General features: G+C 39.3%; 1 protein-coding gene and 1 pseudogene across 1 annotated transcript in view; both read left to right on the top strand.

The window, feature by feature from the left end:
• Nucleotides 1-475: 475 nt before the first annotated feature.
• Nucleotides 476-27982, top strand: part of PPP2R5A (protein phosphatase 2 regulatory subunit B'alpha) — a 74947-nt gene continuing 47440 nt past the window's right edge. The window contains exon 1 of the mRNA XM_047754283.1: nt 476-1379. Coding sequence (XP_047610239.1) covers nt 1196-1379 — 184 coding nt within the window. The 5' untranslated portion in view covers nt 476-1195. The remainder of the gene's footprint in view (nt 1380-27982) is intronic.
• On the top strand, nt 10958-12300 carry LOC125112038 (protein FAM136A-like; annotated as a pseudogene).

Genomic DNA, 27982 nt, shown 5'->3' with positions numbered 1-27982 from the left:
AACTCCCTCCTCTAGTTTTCCAGTCTTCTCATAGGCTGCCAGGAGAGCAATTAGAGCCCGGCCCTGTCGCGCAGGCGTGCAAAGGTGCTCACCAGTGGAGGGGCACCTCCCCTCAATCCTTAGAGAATTAGTTACACAGTTGTGACGTAAGTGGGCCCCCTTCCCCCGCTCACCGCCTTCACTTACTATTGGCTGTGGCCGAAGTCCGTCACACAACCACGCCCCATTCCCCTGCCTTACCTCCCAGCTTGATAGACCTGCAGGAGGCCACGCCTCACCCTATTGCGGCCGCTTAGCCCCGCGATTGGCTGAAAGAGATGGTATGCTTTCCCACCCCCTACGCCTTCCCGAGCAACCGAGAGGCTGGTGGGACCCCGCGGAAGTTGTCAGTCAATTTCCTCCGTCCCCAACCCCGCGAGGCCCCTCCCCCGGGCCGCGCGCCCTGGCGCGCGCGCACACGCACACACACTCCCCCCTCGCTTCTCCCCAGCACCTTCTCAAGTTGTAGCGGTCGCTCGCTGGGGGTTCTCTGTGGGCGGCGGAAGGGCGCGTGGGGGAGGGGGCTCGGACCGCCCGGGACTTGGAGGAGAGAGTGTGTGTGTGCCCCAAGGGCCGGGGCAGCGGGTCGCCGCCCTGGGAGATGAGGGCTCGGCGCTGACAGGGAAGAGCGGGCACCGCGGCGGTGGCGGCGGCGGCTCGGAGGGGACCCGCGATGGCAGCGCCTCGGGAGGAGGCTCCAGGCAGGGCGGGCTGCGCTGGCAGCGGCCGCTGAGGTGCTGGCGGACCGGCCGGCTGGGGACCCGGGCTGCAGGGACTAGAGGCGCGTTCGGCGTCCGCACTCCCGCGTCCTCGCCTCAGTTGTCTAAACTTCGGGCTCCAGTCCACCCGCCCTCCGCTCCCGGAGTCAACAACTTCTTCACCCCCCTCCACCCCCGCCCCCGCCCTCGCCCTCCGTCAGCCCCGGGAGCTCGCCGCGCGGCGGGGACCAGGACTCGCCGGCCCTGAGATGTGGCCGTGAGGCGTCGGCGGGCGGCGAGGAGAAGCTCGGCGGCGCCCGGGAGCGGGAGGGCGGTGCGGCCGGAGGAACGGGGCGGAGGGGCGCGAGCGCTCGGCGCCTCTCCCCCGCCTCCTCCTCCTGCCGCTGCCCGTTCCGTGCAAGCAGCAGCCGGAGCTGCCAAGCGCCAGGGCCGCGGAGATGTCGTCGTCGTCGCCGCCGCCGGCGGCGGCTGCCAGCGCCGCCATCTCGGCCTCGGAGAAAGTGGACGGCTTCACCCGGAAATCGGTGCGCAAGGCGCAGAGGCAGAAGCGCTCTCAGGGCTCGTCGCAGTTCCGCAGCCAGGGCAGCCAGCCGGAGCTGCACCCCTTGCCCCAGCTCAAAGGTAACCTTCGAGGGCGCCGCCCGGGAGGGAGCGCGGGGGCTCGCCTCCGCGCCCGCAGAGCCATTTCCTCCTGCGGGCTCCGTCTGCCCCGCTGGGGCTCGCGGTGTGCGAGTCGCGCCCCCCGCGCAGCCTCGGCGTCCCCCCCGCCTTTTGATTCAAACAGGTTTGCGAGCTGCTTTTCTCATCCCTCCTGGCTTCACCTAAGTCTCAGCTTCTTGGAGGAGGTCAACACCCTCCTCACCTGCGCGCTCGCTCACCTGCCCTGGCGATTGGAACTCTCCTCCCTCGGGCGTCCCTCGGGGTCGAGTTCGTGTGTCCTTCTTCCCCATCTTGCCTTAACTACCTGTCTTATCTTCCGACCTTCACTTTCCCGAGACCTACCTTCTCTTTCAGCCACTCTAAACTAGCCCTTTACTTTGCCAGTTATAAAGCGACCGTACTCACCCTCTCCCTAACTTCCCTTCCTGTGGATCCTTCCGAAGAGTTACAGACCCGGAATCCTAATGCAAACACCAGTGAAGAGTTATCTGGCCTTTAGATTTATTTCTACAGAAAAAGCCTAAAAATCTGACCAGGGTGGTGTCTTATTTACGGGGTCATTAGATTTAAATGTCACCCTTTAGCCCATATAATGGGAAGCCTTAAAATACTGTCTGAGAAGATAGACACGGTAAATGTGGAGGAGTTCTAAAGAGTAGATAGTGTTGCCTTGCAATGGAGTGGGAACTCAGTTCGCCAAGCTGATTCCAGGGACTTGGTAGGTTTGTACAGTCATTCAAATTGGTATCCGTGCCTAATGCCTTGCAGGAGAGCTTGGCACTCCTTTTGGCTCACTTACTTTTCCCACTAGGTTTAGAGGATTAAAAAAAAAAAAAGAAATTGGTTTCTGGTGTTCTAATTCTTATTCTTTGTGGATTACTGCTTTTTACTTTTATGATTTTACTAACTTTGCTTTTTATGAGATAACATCATCATGGAACAAGATAATAGTCCTAAACATTAGGGTTTTTTTCCTGACAAAAAACCCCCAATCATCTGTTTTGCGGAGTTCCCATCGTGGCTCAGCGGAAACGAATCTGACTGGTATCCTTGAGGATGCCGGTTCAATCCCTGGCTGCGCTCAGTGGGTTAAGGATCTGGCGTTGTGAGCTGTGGTGTAGGTCGCAGACGTTGCTCCGATCCCAGGTTGCTGTGGCTGTGGTGTAGGCTGGCAGCTACAGCTCCAATTCGACCCCTAGCCTGGAAACCTCCATATGCATTGGTGGGGCCCCTAAAAGACCCCTCCCCTCAATCATCTGTGTTTTAAAGCCAAGAAATAAAAGATTCATACTGAAATAGACAAATGTTCAGCAAATTTTTTGATCAGTTTGAAAAAGCTCCAGCAAATCCTTCAAGGCCAGTCTGGTTCTGATTTGTCTTTAGGCCTATGAATCCAGCCTTAGTTTGACTAGGAGTCTAAAGAAAACCCCAGATCAAATCACAGTTGACCTGCCATAGTTTTGGAACCCCATTCAGATCCTGTGCTGCCCTGCCTCTTGGGGTACTTCTAAATTAAGAACATCCCACAGCCGGAATCAAACAGGCTTTTGAAAGAAGGTTTTGCTTAAGGTATGTGTAACCTGTGGTATAGCAGTTATAATTTGCTTTTTAGCATTTAAAAATTGTTAAAGTTTATTTTACCTGTCGTAGTCAACGGTAGAGCACATGGTAGGCATTGCCAAGACTTTAATTCCTGAGGTGATAGCTATAAAAGAATATTGTCTTACTTATTAGGACATTGAATTGCTATTCATCAAGTTTAGATTTTAAACTTAACTAAAACATAGTCATTTTCATTTATTTTTTAAAACTTGTTTTATTTGCTTTTTTATTAAAAAATTTTTTCGGCTGTGCTCTTGGTATGTGGAAGTTCCCAGGCCAGGGATCAAACCTACACCACAGTAGTGACAACGTTGTATCCTTAACTGCTAGGCCACCAGGGAACACCTAGTTATTTTTACAGTATTAATATTTTTTGTTAAATTATCAAATTATTTTTACAGTTTCTGAGGTTTGGTGCTAGTGTTTTTCTTTTGTGTTTCTTTAATTTGGTTTTTAGTAAGTTATCTTGCTTCCTTATGTTGTCCTTTTTAATGTAAATATATTACATATGTATATTTAATAAAAATAATTGAATATTAAACAAATGATTGGTTCAAGCCAGGAGCTGCAACTTTAATATATTTTGGTTTTATTGTTTGTTCGTTTTGGGTTTTTTTGGCCATGCCTGAGCCATGTGAAAGTTCCTGGGCCAGGGATCAAGCCCATGCCATAGCAGTGACAATGCTAGGTCCTTAACGCACTGCACTACAAGGGAACACCAGTATATTTCGTTTTTAAAAGCCTGGCAAAAACTTGCAGAGTCAGTAATCGTCTGATGATTATTTATGGTGTATAGTTCAAGCTGAAGTTGCCATCGAATGTTTTACTTACAGTATTTGTTCACTAGTAGAGAAAAAAATAAAACTGGAACTTTAGATTTATTCTGTATATTTTGCATGAAACTACAGTGTTCTTTATGAGGAAAGTTACATATTCAGGATAAATTTATACATATTTAATTGAGAAATAAGATCCTTGCTTAGATTACTCAGTAATAGGAAAAACTACTTTTACTCCAGATGTGATGCCAAGATGCTTGAAAAGTGATTTTTAAAAAATTCGCTTGCTTCATTTGGTGCTTTGGCAGTGGACTTGATACCACAGCATCGTGTGCTTTTTCTGTCAGTAGTAGTTTTTTTCCATTCGTGGCCTTAACAAAAACCAGTGGAAAACTGTTATAGTATGAAAGAGAATTTTCTTCCTTTTCTTAAATATTATCTTACTGTGGAGTGATTCAGATATCTGTGGGCATTTAAGATCCTTTAAGTGTTTAAACCAACCTGCTTATGTTACACTTTGTCCACATGAATCTAAGCTGGAAAGGTACCAGCTATTTTCCTCAAAACAGGTTATGAGTAAGGATTAACAAAATAATCCTGCCTTTTTTTTTAATCTATAAGAAGTTTACTTGGCAAAATAATTTAGTAAGTGGGTTGCAGGATTTTAATGGTGAAAATGTTCAGGGAAAATTTCGCTTTGTTATAGAAAGCATTTTAAACATAAGCCTTGTTAAAAGGATTTTTTTTTTTAACGAGAAACTGTTGTGTGGGTTCTCAAAATTAAACTGCTTTATATTTTATAGCTTAAAATTTTTTTCAAAATACTAGAAATTTCTTATGTTAATTCTATAAGTTCTGAGAACAAGGTATTAGAAAATAAAAATAGGAACATTCTGTCAGTCATTTTTTTTTCCCTGTATTTAAATTTACATCAGTGCAGGACTTAATTTTTCTGACTTAAACGTTTCCTCTGGTAACCAACAGTTAGGAAACTTAACTTTCAAAAAAACCCATTAGTAGGAAGCTTTTAAACAGTATTGTTGATAATAAGCACAACAGTCCTAACCCCTTGCTTTTTCACTTCTACTAAGATAATATTGTTGTGCGACAGTCCACAGTGCAGTATATTTTTACAAACATAATTCATTGTATCATCCTAGCAACTCTGTGCAAGACCAGTATTATTCCCATTTTATTGATGAGAAAGTTGAGGCTTACACAGCGTAGTTTCAGGCCTGTGATTACTTATGGTGTTGCAACTGACACTGGTACCCAGGTTAAATGATTTCAGTGTTTTTGCTCTTAATCTGCTTAATGAACTTTTGAAGCAGTATGTTACAGTTGGGTCACTGGGGCAGTCCTGGGTCAAAGGTAAAAGTTTAATCTTTCTGAGTTGTTTTCCTTATCTGTAAAATGGGGATAATGCCTTCTTTCTCCACAGGATTGTGGGGATTAAGTGAAATAATGTTAATTAGTGCCTAAAAATAGGCAAAGAATGTTAGTTCCCATTCTCTTTGATATTTGAAAAGTCCAGATTAAAAGTATTTTTTAAATGAAGGATTCACATAAAAGTGAACTTTGCTAGTGTACTTAAAGTATAATATATCATCAGTTTTCACATATGATTTGCGTGAAGCGAGGTAAAGCATCACTTAAATAAGTTTTCACATGTGATTTCTGTGTAGTGAGGTAAAGCTGTAACATCAGCATAAGTATGGAAGTGGAACTAAGAGTGACTGTCGAAACTGTTGAAACTGTAGTTAGAAGTTTTTCATCAAAGAAATTGAATTAACCAATAGAATGGTATAGATGTACACTTCTCAGAGGACATAGCCAGTAAATGGCAAAGAACAGAGTGCAACTGGCTTTGAGATTTAAGTCCCCTTCAGATGAGGTAAAGCACTTCTCAAGTTTCCTCAGTTTCTCGGTTAGTGTATTCTTAGAACCTGGGTCCGGTTGGAGGTATTGAGGCCAGGAACAGTGGTGCTTATTTGAAGTGCTTTAGGGGAAAAAATTTTTTTTTTCCCTTGCTGTATATGGTCTTTTAGGGTAACTAGAACAAGAACATTGACATGATGTGAAATTTCATAACTTTTTTTGTGCTGGTGGGAGAGAATACTCATTCAACTTGTAAGGTTTATAGAGTTTTTCAAAGTTAATGTCATTCTATCTAAAACCCAAAACCCATTTTAGTAATTGGGATGGCAAGGAGAGTTGAAATTTATCTGAATATGTTAAAAATGTTTGTTTACAAAGGATTAGAACACTTTAGTCATTTTAGGACTATCTTCTGGAAATAATGCTTATTTCTTTTGGTAAACCTATTTTTAAATTTTAAAAAATTTGAGGGGATATACACTTTTAGAGAAATTGATATAGTGTCTGTTGCTGGCCTTCACATGAAGGAAACACTTTTTCATTTAAGTCTAATTTAACATCTTCAGAATTCCTATTTAGGGTCAAATTTCTTTTTCCCCCAATTCTCTTTTACCTTCTCTGATTCTTACTGAGTTTGGGATCTTTTTATGAAGTGCCTATAAAGTAAGAATCCAGTAAAACGTGTTTAAGTAAGATAATGTGGTCATTGGGGTAGAGCGCCATCCTGTAAATTGTCTTCCTACATCATTGATGAGTCACAATTGCTTTGGGCTAGTTGTTTAACCCCAGTGAACTTCAGATTAATCGTTTTTAGTTGTAAGAATAACATTTTCCCTTGATAAAATCACAAAGGTGAATTAGGCTTTAATGAGTTATTGTCCCTCTTTGGATGACAAAGACAGGTTTATATCAACAAAAATAATACATTTGGGAAATAATAGATTTTTGTGTATTTTTTAAAATTTTAACTTTTTAAATTGTAAAAAGCCATGGATAGAGACTAGCTTATTTTTATTTTTGTGTGTTTAGCACTCTGGTTCTCAGTCCCTGGCTGTGTCCTTGGAGAGTTTTAAAAAACATCAATGCTTGGGCCCCACCCTCAAGTAATTCTGAATTAATTGGTCTAAGGTAAGATGCAGGCATTTGTATTTTTGAAAGCTCCCAGGATGATTCTGATGTGCAGCCAGAGTTGAGAATCACTGGTTTGGCGTTATCTGTCTATTGATTTAATTCATTAATTGAGACTTTGTCCTTTTCTCTTGATACTCATGGCTCATTACCCAGCCTATTAACATTTCCTGCCCTCACTTGCCTCCTGCTATTTACTTTTCACTCTCTTAACTTTGCTGCCCCCTATGGCTCATCAGCTGCTTTCCTGAAGGGGGATAGTGCTATTGGAGTCTGGAGTTTTAGGTGTGATGAGTTGAAGTTGATTCGATGGGATTTTGCTGCTATTATCATAATTAAAACTTAACTATTATCCTTTGATGCAAGGTGGTCAGGTGTTTTTTTTCCTCTCTGATTTTTTGGGGTTGTGGTTGAGCTATCAAGTAAAAGTAAGAACATGTGATAGCAGTTTGCCTAGTTTTAATCCCATGATTCAGGGTAACATGATAATTCTAAACACTTTGGAATGCACAACTGATATTTGCTGTATGTTCACAGCATTGTTCTGCCTCTTGAAGATTTGGAACTAATACTGCCACTGTATATGTTGACTGTTAGGTGTTGAACAAATGCGGTGTTCTTGATCTTAACCCTGTTTTTGGTCATGCCTTGTATTTATTTAGCATCAAGTAATGTTTTTCTTGTGGTCGCTTTGGCAGCACATATACTAAAACTTGAACTATATGAGATTAGCGTGGTCCTGCACAAGGGTGACCCACAGATCCGTGAAGCATAAACAGGGCATTTTAGGGGGAAGATGTTTTTCCTCAAAGTGTTTTCATATCTATCATCTTAATCCTGACCACAGCTTTATACTGAAGGTAGGGCATTAAGGACTGGGGGCCACTTGTATTCCATAACCCTCTTTTGTCTTTGGCCTTTCTGCTAACCAGTCTGAATAATGACATTTGTTGACTTGTTATTTTAGGTCAGAGTCAGTTGTTATGTGTTGATGTTTTCCTTCCAGAATGAGATGGTAAAATTTTTGTGAAAGCAGAAGTCATCTGTATTTTCATATCCTATTATAGTACCAAATGCAGTATTCTGTGCATAACAAGGGTAGACATGTAGATAGGGTCACTGTTTTGATTACGAAATTACCTGTTGCCCTTCCCTTTACATACATCCCCAGTTATTGATTATGCTTCTTTCAGCCATGTTCTACCAACAGATTGGTTCTCTTCTGTTTCATTTTTGGTTTTACTATATTTGTGCCTAAATCGTATTCTAAGTAATTTAAAGTAAATAAATTCTGTTTTAATAACATGGTAATACATAGTAAATGCGGGTTTGAAACAAAGAATTGTTTGTTCTTGTATTTTGTGCTTTACCAGTGACTGGTGACATGTAACATAATTGATTTATTGCTAGGAAAAGTATTGTGTAAGGACTATGTGGAAGTAATAGTAGATTGACTCCCAGACATGGACATCTGTGTATTAACATTGGGTAAATTGAAATAACTAGTTTGCAGTAATTTCTAAATTTAAGGTGCAGTGTTAATTTAGAAGGATGTCCTTAAAGGAGATGAAAGGAATGGATTTTAATATGTAATTACTTTTAGTGCATTATGTAACAAGGAGCCTAAATGCTTTGCTGAAAGAGTTTTACGTGACAGGCTAGGTTTGTGTGAAATAAGTTCTACTTGTCTGAGCAGGATATTGACTAATAAGCAGTTTCAAACCACTTTTTTATGTATGTCTTTTTGAACTCCTTCCTGAAGGAATTTGTTTATGTGGGTTTTTTTGAGCAATGATGAATTTTAGAAATCCTGCAGTTTTTATCAGTTTTCCTAAAGAAACCCATTATGATTTTTTTTTTGGTAGTTTGCTGAATATTATAGGTTCACATTATAAAATTCAGAGAACCTATTTCTAACTCGGATACTGAAGGCAAGGGATTTCTTGGGAACATACTCCTCCTACTGGAGTGGTGATGCTAGTTACATTTACTGTAACCTTACTGTGATGTTCTATCTAGTTGAGCCTTCCAGTTCTAAATGGGACCTCAGAAGTCATTCTGGTTTAGCTTTCATTGGGAATGAGTTTCACTCCGGTTCTAAATAAATAGCTATCTTGTCATTTCGTCAGAAAAGCTTTCTTTAAGGTAGGGAGAAAAAGTACTGGGAATTTAAGCTCTCAGATTTTGCTTAATGAGTGAACTGCATAGACGATAGCTAAAAAATGTTAACTATCTGAAACTAGAGGTTTTTTTTTTTTAATGACTAGGCTTAGAAGTTATAGTTCAGGAGCATAAAATATTAAATATATGGAGTTCCTATTGTGGCTCAGTGGGTTAAGAACTTGAGATAGTGTCTGTGAGGATGCAGGTTCAATCCCTGGCCTTGCTCGGTGAGTTAAGGATCCAGTGTTGCTGCAGACCCACCGTAGTTCATAGGTGTGGCTTGAATGTGGTGTAGGCTGGCAGGTGTGTCCCTAAAAAGAAAAACTGTATGTATATATAGTTTCCAAAATGACACATTTTCTCTGTTTAATTGGTTTGCTTTTGATTCACACTCATTGATAAAGGATATTCCAGCTATTATTAGAAGATGTTGATTATTTGAACTCATTGTTAATCCTGTCTCTAAATTGATAAAGAAAAAATGATGAGACTTTTTTTGTTATAAGCTTTGAATTTGAATTCGCTGGGTTTTTTTAACATAATTTTTCAGACAGACTTCTAAAGGTAAACATCAGTTGAAATCATAAGTAAAATAAGATGTAACTTCTATAAAGTATGTATTTACTTTTTTAAAAAAAGACTTGCACTACCATTCTTCTTTTAACTAACCAGAGGAAAAATATTTTGTTTGCCTGCTATGAAACTAGATACATACTTTGCTTTCAAAATACAGTGCAGAAATGTTTTCCTCTTTGATGCTCATAGTGCTTAAATTTTAGGTGGAGATTGTAGAGATTAAAACTTTACTAAGTAAAGGGAATAAAATGACTTTTTTTTTTGAAATTGTGTCTTTAAGAGCTTATAGTGAGGGTAAATATAGACACATAAACTGGTGGTTTCAGTTAGTGACAAGTGTTGTGATAAGAGTAAGCTGTAAAAGGCTAGGGGAGTATGTGAGGTACTGAACTCAGTTTTGGTATGTGAGGCTAGGGATCAGGGAAAGCTTCCTGGAGAAAGTGACAGGTAAACTGAGACCTAAAAGGCCAGAGATGTTAGGCCAAAACTGATAGTGTCTGATGGAGTTCCCATCATGGCTCAGTGGTTAATGAATCCGACTAGAAACCATGGGGTTGCGGGTTTGATCCCTGGCCTTGCTCAGTGGGTTAAGGATCCAGTGTTGCCATGAGCTGTGGTGTAGGTTGCAGACAAGGCTTGGATCCCCGCATTGCTGTGGCCGTGGTGTAGGCCAGACCCCTAGCCTGGAAACCTCCATATGTTGCAGGAGCAGCCCAAGAAGACAAAACAACAAACAAACAAAAAAACTGATAGGGTCCGAGAGGTCCACCTAAAGGACAGTATGGGCGCCCTTAGAGGTAAATAAGCATTACATATTTGAAAACTGCCAGTAGTATATGTGGCTGTGATAAAGAGTATTATATCCACATAAAAACTACTTGAGGGAGTTCCCGTCGTGGCGCAGTGGTTAACGAATCCGACCAGGAACCATGAAGTTGCGGGTTCGGTCCCTGCCCTTGCTCAGTGGGTTAACGATCCGGCGTTGCCGTGAGCTGTGGTGTAGGTTGCAGACGCGGCTCGGATCCCGCGTTGCTGTGGCTCTGGCGTAGGCCGGTGGCTACAGCTCTGATTGGACCCCTAGCCTGGGAACCTCCATATGCCGCGGGAGCGGCCCAAGAAATAGCAACAACAACAACAAAAAAAGACAAAAAAAAACTACTTGAACTGATAAATGAATTCAGCAAAGTAGCAGGATGCAAGATTAACATTCAGAAATTATAAAAGGTATATAAAAAATAGAAAAGGTATATAAAAATACCTTTTTAAATGGCACCCCAAAAAACTAAATTCTAGGAATAAATCTGACCAAGGAGGTAAAAGACTTATACACGGAGAACCATAAAACATTAACCAAAGAAATTAAAGAGGATTCAAAGAAATGGAAAGACATGTGGGTGCCACTGGGACAGGGAGGAGCTGGGGGTAGCCATGGCAGAGCTGCAGTAGCTCCAGGTACAGGAGGTAGTGAACTCCACGGTGAAGAATCTGGAGAGCAAGAACATCTGGAAGATGCAGGGCCTCATGTTCTGGTGCAGTGCTGGCAGTTGTGAGGTCAGCCAGGTTTCCAAGCAGCAGGTGCACCAGTGCACTGAGTGCTGCCTTGCACCTCTGGCTCAAACCCAAGCCCTAGTCACCAGTGAGTTGGAGAAGTTCCAGGACCGCCTGGCTGGGTGCACTATGCATTGCAGTGACAAAGCCAAAGATTCAATAGATGCAGGAAGTAAATAGCTCCAGGTGAAGTGGCAGCTGGAGAGTTGTGTGACCAAGTGTGTGGATGACCACACGAACCTCATCCCAACCATGGCCAAGAAGATGGAGGTGCTCTCATCCATGGGGAAATATAAATTGGCTGTTGACTATTGGGGCTGAGGTCAGGAATCTATTTAAAAGGAGGAATGGGGGATTTGGGTCTTAAGCAAAGTCTATGAATGAAGAATTTCAAGTTTAAGGCCTATCTCACTTGGCTCTGGACACTGGTTCCTTTGTGTTTCAATCCTAGAGAGTGAAATGGAAAAAACTGGTGCTAAAATTTGGGTCAGAGATCGCATGGGAGAGTTTTTGAGAGCCTCGGTTTCATGGGGCAAGTGCTTACTTACCCTGTCAGTAGGGAACCTCTCTTGTACCAAACCAGAGCCCTCCTAGGTACCAGATTATCTTAGTACATGGATAACAGTAGGCTGGCAACTTCCTCGAACTTGCCTGTGATCTAGTGGAGTGTGAGGAGAGGTGTTTGTGTTTGTTGCCAGCCAACCTCCTGTATATCAGAAGAATCCATACACACCATGCCATTTTCCACAAACTACAATAAAACAAAATCCACGAATTTAGAAGGAGAAAGGGGGCTTCCACAGCTTTTGTTTTGTTTTGCTTGGTTTTCTTTTATATTCAAGGGCATGAAGTTAAAGTTGTGGATTTGGAGGTGGTAGTTTTGATAAGAACTTTGAAAGGGTCCTCGTGAGTATTCACTTCTGGCCATCGAGATGTAGATGTGTCTTAAAATGCTCACACATTACATCTTTCAGCCTGGAGACCCTGCAGAAATACAAGAGGTGATGTCACAGTGGTATGGGAAGCAAATCTTCCCTTTCACTGGCAGCCATGATGGGCCCTGAGGCTGTCTGCAGCAGAGGGACAGAACAGTCTGGCAGTGAAACTCACCCTTGAAGGGGATTTTTTTTTTTTTTTTTTGGTCTTTTTAGGGCCACTCTTACGGCATATGGAGGTTCCCAGGCTAGGGGTCAAATCGGAGCTGTAGCTGCTGGCCAACACCACAGCCATAGCAACACAGTATCCAAACCACAGCTTCAGCCTATACCACAGCTCACAGCATCATGGGATCCTTAACCCACTGAGCAAGGCCAGGGATCAGACCTGTGTCCTCATGTATAGTAGATTCATTTCCTCTGAGCCACAGTGGGAACTCCCCTGAAGGGGATCCTGATTGTGCTCTGTGCTATGATTTAAGAGTGAACAGTGAAAGAGAAACTGTTGTCTGCTTAATTAAGAGAGTTGTAAAGTACTGGATTTGGAAAAATCTGGTTTTCATAAAGCAGAATAGAATAAAAACCTAAACTCAATATTGCTTGCTTTGCCACCTGAAATAACAGGGCTCTATTGAGACAATCCCTTTGCAACATGAAGGTCTAGGGAGAAAAAGCAACCAACTCAAGGGCAAGCTGTGACTCCTTTGAAAAGAGGGACAGCTTCTCATGACCAAATACCACTTTGTTAGGGCCTTTGTTCTTGCCCCAGTTCTGGCACCTTATTGTTTTGATGTGGACATTATTGTCTTTTTTTTTTTACCAACTTACATTACTTGAAATGATCATATAGCCTGTCTGTTTACTGTTTCAATACTGCAAGATATTTTCCTAGTGGTTTTGTTTTAAAAATAAATAAGGTTTAATTTTTTCCTCAAAAAAAAAAAAGGAAATGGAAAGATATTTCATGCTCCTGGATTGGGAGTATTAATACTGTTAAAATGGCCATACTACCCAAAGCAATCTATATATTTAATGTGATCCTTATCAAATTACCCATGACATTTTCCACAGAACTAGAAAAAATAATCCAAAAATTTATATGGAACCATAAAAAAACCCAGAATTGCCAAAGCAATCCTGAGGGGGGAAAAAAAAGCAGACTTGAGAAATACTACAAAGCTGCAGTAATCAAGACAGTGTGGTACTAGCACAAAAACAGACATGGATTAATGGAACAGAATAGAGAGCCTGGAAATAATAAACCCAGCACCTGCAGCCAATTAATCTTCAATAAAGGAAGCAAGAATGTAAAATGGGAAAAAGACAGTCTCTGTAGCAAGTGGTGTTGGGAAAACTGGACACAACTGCATGTGAATCAGTGAAACTAGAACATCCTCACACCATGCGCAACAATAAACTCAAAATGGCCTGAAGACTTAAACGTAAGACAAGATACCATAAAACATCTAGAAGAGAACATAGGCAAAACATTCTCTGACATCATCTGTACAAATGTTTTCTTAAGTCAGTCAAGGCAATAGAAATAAAAACAAAAACAAATGGAACCCAATCAAACTTACAATCTTTTGCACAGCAAAGGAAACCATAAAAACAAAAACAAAACCCTGAAAAGATAATGCAGTTGCGAAGGGCTTAATCGCCAAAATATACAAATAATTCATGTAACTCAGTAGCAAAAAAACAAAAAACCCAACTGAAAAATGGGCAGAAGACCTAAAAAGAAAAGAAGACATATGGATGGTCATTAAGCACATGAAAAAATGCTCAACATCACTAATTGTTAGAGAAATGCAAATCAAAACTACAGTGAGGTGCCACCTCACACCAGTCAGAATGACCATCATTAATAAATCTACAAATAGTAAATGTTGGAGAAGGTGTAGAGAAGAGGGAACCCTCCTACACTGTTGATGGGAATGTAAATTGGTACAACCACTATGGAAAAAAGTATGGAGGTTCCTCAGAAAACTAAATATAGAACTACCATATGATCCAGCAGTTCTACTCCTGGGCATAAATCTGGACAAAACTGTAATTCAAAAAGGTTCATGCACCCCTGTGTTCATAGTAGTGCTGTTCACAATAGCCAAGACATGGAAGCAACCTAAACGTCCATTGACAGATAAATGGATTAAGAAGATGTGGTACATATATACAATGGAATATTACTCAGCCATAAAAAGAATGAGATAATGCCATTTGCAGCAACATGGATGCAACTAGAGATTCTCATAGTAAGTGAAGTGAGTCAGAAAGAGAAAGACAAATATCATATGCTATCACTTATTTGCGGAATCTAAAATAAGTGGCACCAAGGAACCTATCTACAAAACAGAAACAGACTCACAGATATAGACAACAGACTTGTGGTTGCCAAGGGAGAGGGAGGAGAGAAAGGGATGAACTGGAGGTCTGGGGTTAGTAGGTGCCAACTATTACATTTAGAATGGATAAGTAATGAGGTCCTGCTGTATGCACAGGAAACTATGTCCATTCTCTTGGGATAGATCATGATGGAAGATAATATAAGAAAGGGAATGTATATATATGTATGACTGGGTCACTTTGCAGTACAGTAGAAATTGGTACAACATTGTAACTCATATAACTCAGCTATACCTTAATAAAATATACTTTTTTAAATATTAGGAAACTGGCTAGAGAAGAGACAGGTGCAACAATTAGGGTCTCAGTCATAGCCTTGATGCTATGTCTTACGTTTATTCCTGACAGTAGTGTGAAGAGTATATTGGGAGCTGGGAGTGAGAAATACTAGTAAATGCTGGCACAGTAATCCTGATAAGAGGTGATGGTGGCCTCATCTCAGTGGGAACAGGGTGGTATCATAGGTGAGACTTTGTGGAGGGAAAAAAATCAATGATGTTGCACTTCTAACTTGGGCAACTAGATGTATGGTAGCAATTTGCTGAAAGGGAAAAAGAGAGGAAGATCAGGTTTAGGAGAAGATAATGGCTGTGCATGTGGACCAAGTTGAAGTACCTGTGGAAATAGAAGTGAAGTGTATAGTAGGACATTAGATATTTGGGTTTGGAGCTAAATAGGAAGATCTTATTTCTATAAGACTTTAGGAGCTTTAGATTAAAGGTGGCATTTGAAGAGATGCAGGTAGAAGCAACTGCCCACTGAACAGGTAGAGAATGAGAAGTGGCCGAGGAACACCATCATTTAGATGATGATGAAAGGAAAAGGAGCAACCGTGAGGTAAGAGTAACAGCTTGAGTGGAGGCAAAGGAGGGCAGGACAGCGTAGAGATCAGGCAGTCACGGAAGAAGATATGTTTTTAAATGGGAGGAAGGTGGGGCTAGTAAGCTGAAAAGAGTTGTTCACAAGTCAAATAAGAACTGGAAAGTTTCCATATGTTTGATAGTCTTCAGGCTGCATTTGGTGACTTGAGAGACATTCAGAGGATTGATAGACTTGAAACTAGACTTCTCTAAGTTGAAGAATGAATGGGAATTGGGAAAGCCAAGACAGTAAGTATTGATATCTCTTTCAGGAAGCTTGATAATTGAAAAAAAAAAATTATCACTCTAGCTGCTGGGCGGAGAATGGATTGTAGCAGAACAAGATTTTTCAAAGGAGGACCAGTTAGGAGTATGTTTTAATAGGCTAGATGAGGCATGATATGGCTTGGACCAGGGTGGTAGCAGCAAAGATGAAGAGAAGGAAATGCATTCAGGTATAGCTAAGCTAGGATTTGTTAATGAATTGTTTGCAGGAGTGGACAAAGTTTGGAGTCAGGATGTTTCAGTGTGTTTTAGCTTGGAAAGCTGAGTGGATTGGTCTGCCACGCTGAGAAGATAATAACATTAGAAAAGGAACCAGGTAAAGAGGGAAAATTCCAGAGTTATATTTTAGAGACATTAAGTTTGAGATGCCTTTTGAAAACCTAGGCATAAATACAAATAGACTTTTGATGTGTGAACCGCAGAGTGCCCATTGCTAACTTCTATGACTCATAAACATTAATTAAAAGATTTTCAAGGTTGTTTATTAGATGTTCATAGGAGTTCCCATCGTGGCTCAGCAGTAATGAACCCGACTAGGATCCATGAGGAAGAGGGTTCGATCTCTGGCCTCGCTTAGTGGGTTAAGTATCTCTCGTCACCATGAGCGGTGGTGTAGGTCACTGATGTGTCTTGGATCTTGCGTTACTGTGGCTGTGGTGTAGGCCAGCAGCTGTAGCTCTGATTCAACCCCTAATCTGGGAACTCATGTATGCTGCGAGTGCAGCCCTGAAAAGCAAAAAAAAAAAAAGGGGGGGGGGACAGAAAATGTTCATAGTTTGGGATTTGGGATCCTGGCCACTTGGTCTTTTGGCCGGAATGGGACTATCTATTCCCCCATTCAGGGAAATGTTTGTGGACACCATGTGGCAAGATGTCCTTGGGTATGTGTGAGGTAGATCGCAAAATATGTTGCAAAGGTGCATGAGTCTTACTGCCTTTAGACTCTAAGTTAATTGCTCCAAAACCTGAGATCCATATCTCATTTCCCAATATTCAGGCAGTCAGTGCTTGGTTTTAATGTTTATTAAATTAAATAATGAAGCAGGAGGGGGTGTGGAGAAAAGGGAACCCTCCTACACTGTTGGTGGGAATGTAAACTGGTACAGCCACTATGGAGAACAGTTTGGAGATACCTTAGAAATCTATACATAGAACTTCCATATGACCCCGCAATCCCACTCTTGGGCATCTATCCGGACAAAACTCTACTTAAAAGAGACACGTGCACCCGCATGTTCATTGCAGCACTATTCACAATAGCCAAGACATGGAAACAACCCAAATGTCCATTGACAGATGATTGGATTCGGAAGAGGTGGTATATATACACAATGGAATACTACTCAGTCATAAAAAAGAATGACATCATGCCATTTGCAGCAACATGGATGGAGCTAGAGAATCACACTGAGTGAAATGAGCCAGAAAGACAAAGACAAATACCATATGATATCACTCATAACTGGACTCTAATATCCAGCACAAATGAACATCTCCTTAGAAAAGAAAATCATGGACTTGGAGAAGAGACTTGTGGCTGCCTGATGGGAGGGAGAGGGAGTGGGAGGGACCGGGAGCTTGGGCTTATCAGACACAACTTAGAATAGATTTACAAGGAGATCCTGCTGAATAGCATTGAGAACTTTGTCTAGATACTCATGTTGCAACAGAAGAAAGGCTGGGGGAAAAATGTAATTGTAATGTATACATGTAAGGATAACCTGACCCCCTTGCTGTACAGTGGGAAAATTAAAAAAAAAAAAAGGAAAAAAAATAATGAAGCAAATTCTATTGATTTAAAGAAAATCACCGTTTTGTGTCATGCAGTAATTCCCAATTTTATAATGACTTATAATTGAGTAATAGTTTATGTACAGCCCCCAATTTAGCATTTTGTTGACATAGTAACCAAACAGCTCTGTTATATTCTCATGCAAGTCCTTTTTATCTTCATCTTCTCAATTGATTCTTCCTCTGTAATATTAAACTGAAAATATGTATTGTCTGCACTAGAGCAGAATTATCACTTTATTTTCTAACAGTGCAAAGGAGAAATATTTGTAGCTGAGAGCCTTACAAGAGAGATACTTATTTCTTTTACATCCTGTGCAGATAGGACAGTACTGAACATGTTTTTCTAAGATCTTTAAAGCAGAGGATCTTTATTCCTAAGTTGTTCTGATATAAAAATGCTTCACTAACCTTCTTTGCAGGTCTCCCTTTTAGCACCACTCTTCCCTTTCTTAAGTAATGCAAAGTTTTTCTGAAGAAGAAATTACAGTATTAGTTTTATGAATGACTACTGAGAAACAAGATGAACTTTTAATCGCTCAGCATATTTGTGTCAGAGCTGGATTTAAAATTGGGAGTCTCTCCTCAGTTAAAGTTATAATGATCTGTAATTAACAGCTTTGAGGAATTATGGAATGGTTATGGACCATCAATAATTGATTAGATTCTGTCTACTTATTTTTGCCTCTTTGTTCTCCTCCACACAAGCTATTTACACACAAGTTGTTGTTGTTGTTTTAATCTTTAAAAAAAAACAACTGTAACCACAATGACATAGTGCTGTCTTCCTGATAGTTATTTCCCAGTTCAAGGGGGGAAAATAAATTGGGGCAAGTTAACTGAGACATGGATATAAGAGTCAATTGGACCTATTCATGTTTCACTTCACTGATTTTATTCTTCTGCTAAAACCCCAGAAAAAACAAATTGACAATATGTCATCTTTTTTTAGTAGTTTTCTGCAGACATTTGTGCCTCTAGTGAATGAACCAGACTAAATTTGAATCCAGAGTGGAAATAAAGTAGCAAGTGTAACAATGAAGTGCTTTAAGGTGCATTTAATTTTCACAGTCATATTTCCTTCATAGAAAATTGCCATTATTCATGTAGGAAAGGTAAAAATAACCTATCTTTTACCTAGCTACCAGATACCCAGGCACTGATTTTGGTACTTCATATATTTTGATAATTCTGTTTTTAGTTTGGACCACCTGGATAATCCTACATATAACATATTTTGATATTTTGAGAACTTTTTTTTTTTTTTAAGATCTGGAAAAGTAGCTGCTTCTTGGAATAGGAATGACTATTTTAGGATACAATACTTGCTGTGAGTCATGAGTGAGTCTCAGTTTTCATGGTTTTCTAAAATAAACTCATTTAAAGACTATGCAGTGAGAAATGTCATATTCTTAACTATCCCATTTCTTGTATAATAGCTTTATTATTTTTGTAAGACCTAATAGACTCACTGTTAAAACAACAACAACAAAGTCAAATGAAAATCCCCAGCTGAAGGAAACTTCTAAAATTTTGAGCATCTTCTTATATTTTCCCATTAGTGAGGTCATATAATATATGCTGTTCTTTATTTAACCCATTACTTTTACTTTAATAAAATATAATAGCATGTTTCTGAAAGGAGAAGATTAAAATCTATTGAGAATTGTTTCTGAATAAACTTTTTATTTTTGGAAATACTGAGTTCAAATCATTTTAAACCTTGATTATAAACATTTGTGATAACATTATAAAAATGTTGTTTTAAGTAAATAACATCCTTATATTAAAAGGAAATAATTTCTGAGGGTACGGGTATTTAATTTTAGGGAGGTTATACATGAATCTCTTAGAAAATCTGATTCTAGGAATCCCATTATCTCAGAAGATACTGTATCCAATGTTCTACATATAATTTTAGGTTTCTTGGATTTGGACCACCACCCCAAAGCCCATCTCTAGTCAGATAGAGAAGGAAAGTGGGTGAACCTTAGGCCCTGCCCTAGACACTTAACAACATTGCCATAGTAGGCAGTCCTTTTCCTTAACACCGTATAAGGAGGTTTCTTGGTGCAGGTAGGATTAGCTGGAATGGAACCTCATCTCCATCGATCTATTAGAGGAGTTCTGTCGTGGCGCAGCAGGTTAAGAGTTTAACTAGTATCCATGAGGATGTGGGTTCAATCCCTGGCCTCACTCAGTGGGTTAAAGGATCTGGTATAGGTCACAAATGTGGCTTGGATCTGGTGTGGCTGTGGCTGTGGCAAAAGCCAGCACCTACAGCTCCGATTTACCCCCTAGCCTGGGAACAGGTGTGGCTCTAAAAAAGAAAAAAAAAAAAAAGGTCTATTAGGTATTTCTTGCTCCTAAGGGTCCCGAATGAAACAAAAATAGTTTTAAAAACCTGTTTTATTTAATGATAGCAGGTTTTATATTTAAAATAAATTAAGTGGATGACGCAAATACTCCATTTTTTCCTAGGAGACTGTTTTTCAATATTCTGCTTCTTAAGGTTCTACATTCCAAGAAATCCATATAACATGCCCTACTAGATCATCTTCATTTCTTGTTCTTTTCTACTTTAAAGTGGTTTTGAATACAAAAAATAAGTTAATTTTTTGAAAAAAATTGAATGGTATATTTTAACCTTTCTGTAATGTAGTAGTTGTGGATGTATTCACATTTGAGTGGTAATTGAGTAAAGTATGTAAATATTTATGCTCTTTAAAGTTTTAGATCATATTCTAAGGGTTTTTGTAAAATGGCATACATTTGTATATTAGCATTCATTATCAAAACTGATAGGATACATGTATTCAAATTCTCAAAATGTGTTGTCTATAATTGTTCCCATCTTCAATGTCAGTGAAATCATAGACCCTCTAAGTCATATTTAGTTACAATGCTGTGAATCATTTGTTAATAAATGTTTCCATTGTTACTTTATAATAGCTTCATCCTCTAAAGTTTCAAATAAAAGCTGATTTTAGACTCTTAGTTATTAATGTTCTGGAGGTATTGCCAGAAAAAGCTACATGTCCTATATTCTGTGCCAGTTTCTTAAATTAGAATCTTGGATTGCATCCTCAGCGTGTCACTGTAGTGGTATTGCTGGGTTGCTATGATACGGTGCTTGTTCTATAATTTGTAGCATGAATCTTATATGAGAGCCTACTTTAGATTTCAAATATCTGAGCAGCAGTAAATGAAATATGTTACCTTTTTTTCTTTAAGGAAAATTATACCTGTAAAACTTATTTCTGTTACCAATTATGATACTTAGTACTTCACAGTTTATTCTTTGATATAAAATAGAGAATTAGCAATGAGCAACTTAAAATAATTTGGTTATCCCTAAGAAGTTTAGTTTATCACAGCAACTTTTATGAAAATGGACAAGAGGAAGACTTTATGGTAATGAGTATTTTAAAATTTCAGTGTTCCTGGCATTTGAAGTCTTGAGAGAAATGAATATAGACTAGATTTTCTGGTGAGATTCAAATGAGACAGTACCAGTAAAACTATATTATGAGGGAAAACTCCAAATAATCTTACTATACTGAATTTTGTCTTTGTTGTAATTCGGTGAACTGTTCTTAAAACTAACCCTACGTAGCCATATTAATGAACTAATCTTAGGTGGTGATTTTTGAATTTTCACTTACATGTTCCATGAAAATTTCTAACCTAGTATTATTATAAATAATAAATTACTGTTTAACTTTACCCTTACTATCCCTTTATTCCTCTCACTCCCTACCTTAAGCAATCACTAATCAATGTTCTGTTTCTGTAGATATCCCTATTCTAGGCATTTTGCATGAATGGAAGCTATAATATATGGTCTTTTGTGACTGACTTCTTTCCACTTAGCATGTTTTCTAAGTTTGTCCATGTTGTATGTAGCACATATCAGTACTTCATTCCTTTTATGACCAAATAATATTCCATGGAATGGCTTTAGCACCACATTTGTCCATTTGTCAGTGGATGAACGTTTGTTTTTTTCCCACCTTTTATTATGAATAATGCTATTGTGAACGTTTGTATACAAGTTTTTGGGTGGACATATGTTTTCATTTCTCTAGGGTATACACTGAGGAGTGGAGTCACTGGATCATATGCTAATTCTGTGTTTAATCAGGAATTGCTACACTGTTTTCTACTGTGCCTACATTTTAAATTCCCACCAGCAGTGAATGAGGGAATTTAAGGGGGAATTACCAACACTTGTTATTCTGATTTTTTTTATTATAACCATCCTCATGGATGTGAATTTATCTCTTTGTGGTTATGATTTGTATTTTTCTAATGATTAATGATGTCAAGCATCTTTTAATGTGCTCTTGGCTGTTTGGTATATCTTCCTTGGAAAAATGGCTCTTAAATCCTTTGCCCATTTTATGTTATGTATATTTTTTTAATCATTAGAGTTGTAAGAATCTTATTATTGATATGTCCCCTTTGTATTTTCGTTTTCTTACCGTGTCCTTAGAAGCACAAATGTTTTTGATTGTGATAAAAAATCCAAGTTATCTTTTTTTTCTTACTGCTCATGCTCTTGGTGTCATATCCAAGAATCCTTTCCAATCCAAGGTTATGAAGATTTACCCTCATTTTTTTTTTTTTTTTTTTAAGGGCCACAGGTGCAACATACAGAAGTTCCCAGGCTAGGGGTCAAATCAGAGCTACAGCTGCTGGCCTACATCACAACCACAGCAACGCCACATCCAAGCTGTCTGCAACCTATACCGTAGCTCATGGTAATGGCAGATCTTTTAACCCACTAAGCAATGCCAGGGATTGAACTCACCTCCTCATGGATACTAGTTAGGTTCTTAACCTGATGAGCCACACACAACAGGAACTCCAGTGTAGATTCTGTAACACTGAATTTTTTTTTTATTTATTTTTTTGCTTTTTAGGGCTGCACCCGCAGCATATGGAGGTTCCCAGGTTAGGGATCTAATCGGAGCTACAGCTGTTGGCCTACACCACAGCTCACAGCAATGCTGGATCCTTAACACACTGAGCGAGGCCAGGGATCGAGCTCGCAATCTCATGGTTCCTAGTCGGATTCGTTTCCGCTGAGCCTCAGTGGGAGCTCCTATAACACTGAATTTTAATCAAAACTCAGAACCTTTAAGAAGTTAAATGATGTAAACAAACATTTGAAATATCCAATGTGAAAAAAAAATTACCATCAGCTTTATTGGAGTAAAGTTGGTTAGTATACTGTTTATTAATTATTTAACTATATTCTTCATAGCTAGGCCACAATGGGAACTTCCCCTGATAATTTCTTTTAAGAATTTGATGGTTTTAGTTCTCACATTTAGGTCTTTGACACATTTTGAGGTAATTTTTGCATGGAATGTGATGTAAGTGTCCAAATTCATTCTTACGTGGCTGTTCAGCTGTCCCAGCACTATTTGTTAAAAAGACTGTGCTTTTCCCATTTAATCTTGGTTTCCTTGTTGAAAATCAGTTGGCACAATTAAGAGTTTCTAGACTCTTAATTGTACTGCATTGATCTCTGTGTGTGTTTTTTTTTGTATTTTAAATCAGTACCACACTGTCTTTGAATACTGTTGCTTTGCAGTGTGTTTTGAAATGGGAAAGTATGAGTCTCTCTACTTCATTCTTTTTGTTTTGTATCTTGCCTTCCCAACTTGCTTTTAATCTCTTGAAGACAGGAAATCATCTCTAACTTTCAGAACTAACCTCAAAGGATTGGCTTTAATAATTGTTTTGGATATTCTTGGTCACTTGCAGTTGCAAGAGTTAGGTTATTGATTTGGGATCTTTATTCTTATAAAAGCATTTATAGCTATAATTTTCCCTCTAAATACTCTAAATACTGCTTAAACTACATCCTGTTTGTTTTGTGTCTTCATTGTCATTTGTCTCAAAGTATTTTATTATTTTCCTTTTGATTTCTTCTTTGACACATTAATTATTTAGGAGAACATTGTTGTATTTCCTCATTTGTGAGTTTCCCACATATTTTTTCTGTTTTATGAGTTATAATTTTATTCCATTATGGTCATAGAACATACTTTATATTATTTCTGTGTTTTTTTTAGATATTTTGAGGTTTATGACCTGGCATATGGTTGCTCCTGGAGAATGTTTCATGTGTACTTGAGTGTGTGTGTGTATATATATATATATTCTGCTATTTTTGGATGGAGTGTTCTATAGTAAATAAAAATTCTGTGGTTTCTGGAGAAGTCTGTTAGGTCTAGTTGTTCTATAGTGTTAAATAAGTCTTTTGTTTCTTGTTGACCTCCTACCTCATTGTTCTATCCATTATTGAACGTGAGCTATTGAAGTCTCCAACTATTACTATTGAGTTGTCTGGTTTTATCTTCGTTTCTGTCAGTTTTTGCTTCATATATATTTTGACACTATTAGTAGGTGCAGATATCTTTATAGTCATTTCATCTTCCTGATGAATTGACCATTTTAAAATAAAATGATCCTATCTCTAGTAAATTTTTTTGTTTGCTTCAAAGTTTATCTGATACTGGTATAGCCACTTCAGCTTTCCTGTGGTTGTTTGCATGATGTATCATTTTATATCCTTTTAATTTCAGTCTGTTTGTATCTTTGAAGCTAAAGTATATTTTTTGGAGATGGCATATAGTTAGGCCTTTTTTAAAAAAAAAAAAAGTCCAGTCTGACAATCTCTGCCTTTTGATTGGATTGTTAATCCATTCATATTAAATGTTATTACTGATATGGTTGGATTTCTGTCTGCCTTTATTATTATTATTATTATTATTTTGACTGCACCTACAGCGTATGGAAGTTCCCAGGCCAGGGGTCAAATAGGAGCCACAGCTGCAGCAACGGCAGATCCTTAACCCACTGTGCCACAGCAGGGATTCCTGCCATTTTATTTTTTGTTCTACACATATCTCATGTCTTTTTTGTTCTGTATTTTCTCTTTACTGTTTTCTTTAGTGCTAAGCTACTTAATATTTTCCAGCACAGCATTTAAATTTGTTTAATAGTTTTTTCACTGTATCTTTTTTAGTTTATTTTTAGTGATTGCTCTTGGGCTTACCATATACATACTAACTTAATGGAATCAATCAGATTTATATTAGTTTAGTTCCAGTGAGATATTAGAACCATTGCTCCTTTATTCCTCTATTTCCTTTTCTTCCTTTTTGTGGCATTATTGTTATGCAGTTACATTTATTAATGTTAAAAAACCTAACCATACATTGTTATAATTATTGCTGTACCATGAGTAGTTATTTCTTTTTTTTCCCCTTTTTTGTTTTTGAAGGGCCACACCTGCTATATATGGAAGTTCTCAGGTGAGGGGTAGAATCAGAGCTGCAGCTGCCGGCCTGCACCACAGCCTCAGCAATGACAGATCCAAGCTGCATCTGTGACCTTGCACCACAGCTCATGGCAATGCTGGATCCTTAGCCCACTGATCAAGGCCAATCTGTCCTCATGGATCCCAGTCAGGTTTGTTACTGTTGAGCCACAGTGGAAACTCACAGTAGTTATTTCTTTAGCTCAGTACAGCTTTGTTTCTACCTACCTCTTTTGTACTGTTATTGGCAAATATATTCTTTCTATATGTTAATGACCTAACAATACATTACATACATATTATTTTACACAATTAAAAAAATCTTTTTTTGCTTTTTTTGGGGGCTGCACCCAAGGCATATGGAAGTTCCCAGGCTAGGGGTCTAATCAGAGCTGCAGCTGCCGGCCTATGCCACAGCCACAGCAACGCCAGATCCCAGCCGAGTCTGCAACCTACACCACAGCTCATGGCAACGCCAGATCCTTAACTCACTGAACAGGGCCAGGTATCGAACCTGCATCCTCATGGATACTAGTTGGATTTGTTTCCACAGTGCCACAATGGGAACTCCCTATTTTGCCTTAATTTTTTTTTTTTTTTTTGTCTTTTTGCTATTTCTTGGGCCGCTCCCGCGGCATATGGAGGTTCCCAGGCTAGGGGTCCAATCAGAGCTGTAGCCACCGGCCTACGCCAGAGCCACAGCAATGTGGGATCCGAGCCGCGTCTGCAACCTACACCACAGCTCACGGCAACGCCGGATCGTTAACCCACTGAGCAAGGGCAGGGACCGAATCCGCAACCTCATGGTTCCTAGTCGGATTCGTTAACCACTGCGCCACGATGGGAACTCCCCTTAATTTTTTTTAAAGAGGGCAGGGATCGAACCTGAGCCCTCATGCATGCTAGTCAGATTCGTCGCCGCTGAGCCATAATGGGAATTCCTTTTCTGCTTCTTTAATCATGGTTTCCTTTATTTCTTTGAACATATTTATAATGGCTATTTTGAGGTCATTTTCTATTAAATCCAACATCTGGTTGCAATTTCTGGGGGTATGGCCCTTAAAAAAACAGAAAAACAAACAAAAATAAACAAAAAACACCAGATTTATGTAATCCCCCTACTTTCGGCTCGTACCTTAATCCCATCCTCTGTTTTACCTGGATTTTCTAATCTGGAATGCTGTAGGAACCTCTTCTGTAACCCGCTTTCTGTTTGTTTATTCTAGGATGTGGTGTCCTCTCTTTTGGTTTTGTTACTTAACACTTCATATACTTTGAGTTATTCCATAAATTTGTTGAAGTCTTGCCTAAGGGCCCATTCTTCTATTCTCTTTGACATTGTAGATTTCTCTCTCTCTCTCTCTTTTCCAGGTCTGATCTTTTACAGTAAAGGGGAGGAAATTAACTTGCCATTTTAAAGTAACATGCATTATAAGCTCTAGGTGGGTAGGGATTTAGAAGATAACTATTAAAGGTCAGTTGATATTTCAAAGACAGAAGTCTTAAACTTGTTTTCCTTACCTTCTAGATGTTTCTAACCCCAGTTTCATTGCAGACATTCTTTGTGATCTTGGGCACACTGTAGTGTGAAATCTTACAGTACTTTACATAGTGTAGAGCAGTGGTTTTCAGTATTTTTTGACTGAAAACTGTAATGAAAACATTTTATGTTACAACTCAGTTCTCATATAAAGTTCCATAAAATGTACTTTTATATGCAACATGCTGATATTTTATATTCTTATTTTATTTTGTCTTTTGTCCTTTTAGGGCCACACCTGCAGCACATGGAGGTTCCCAGGCTAGGGGTCGAATAGGAGCTGTAGCTGCTGGCCTACGCCAGAGCCACAGCACATCCAAGCCGCATCTTTGACCTACACTACAGCTCACAGCAATGCCATATCCTTAAACCACTGAGTGAAGCCAGGGGTTGAACCTGTAACCTCATAGTTCCTAGTCAGATTCATTTCCACTTCACCACGATGAGAACGCCTATATTTATTTTTAAATTCTTGTTGTTAACCCACTGAAATTATCTTCCTCTACCCACTAATGGGTTGCAACCCACACTTTGAAAAACAGTTCTCTAGAGCAATATTTTTTAAAGTGTGAGCCAAAACATCTTCAAATTGGGTATTGAAAAAAAAAATTTAAGAATTTAGAGATAAGTAGGGAATACCTAGCAGGGCTTTTCTTTTAAAAGTTATGTTAATAATTCTCCAAAACTGAAATGCCTCATTTCCTAGAGTTGTCTTGATTCTTCCTCTACCTAATGCCCTGCAAGGATCTCAACAGTGAGAATATTTTAGTGGGATCAAATTCCAGTCATAGTAATAAAATAGAAGGCAGTTAAGATGCATTTTAAAAAAATTCATCTTCCAGTCATTTAAATTATGTGTTTTGCAAGGTAAGGCATATCTTTTTTTTTTTAAGATAGTTCTTTGATTGTGCAGCTTTATTGTAGCTTTAATAATTTCCTTGAAGAGCTTTTTATATAGGGGATTTAGTAATATTTTCTAGAAGGGCACTCTTATCCTTGGCTCTGTTACTGTTATTGAAGAGATGAATTTAATTGGTATTTCAGGTCTAGTACATTATATTCTTAAGTTGTGATTAGGTTTTTTAGAGGCAACATAAAGACTTAAGACATTTAAGGAAGTTCCCTTGTGGTGTAGTGGGTTAAGGATCCAGCATTGTCACTGCTATGGCTCAGATTACTACTGTGGTGTGAGTTTGATCCTTCTCCCAGGAACTTCCACGTGCCTGGGTGTGGCCAAAAAAAAAAAAAAAAAAGACTTAAGACATTTAAAATTGTTGAATATGCTATACTATGATCATAAGTAATGGTCTGAATTGCTCCCAGATCAGTCCTTAGAAGGTCAAGATGTACTAAACACTTTATGTGTAGGGCTGGGTTTTTCTCTTCATTTAAATGGCAGTCACTAGGATCTTCAGTACTAAGCACTTAATTTACTTACAATTCATTGTCACGTTTTGGAAGAACTTAATATTTGAAATAGGTACAGTGTCATTTCTTCAAGAAGACCTCGTTTAAACGGTTCTAACAAAAATTTGGGGTCTCTTGGAGTTCCCGTCGTGGCTCAGTGGTTAACAAATCCGACTAGGAACCATGAGGTTGTGGGTTTGATCCCTGGCCTTGCTCAGTGGGTTCAGGATCTGGCGTTGCCGTGAGCTGTGGTGTAGGTCACAGGCACGCCTGGGATCTGGCGTTGCTGTGGCTATGGCATAGGCCAGCAGCTACAGCTCCAATTCGACC

This window comes from Phacochoerus africanus, chromosome 11 (assembly GCF_016906955.1).
Source record: "Phacochoerus africanus isolate WHEZ1 chromosome 11, ROS_Pafr_v1, whole genome shotgun sequence".
Lineage (NCBI taxonomy): Eukaryota > Metazoa > Chordata > Mammalia > Artiodactyla > Suidae > Phacochoerus > Phacochoerus africanus.
This window is presented reverse-complemented; position numbering and strand designations above follow the sequence as displayed.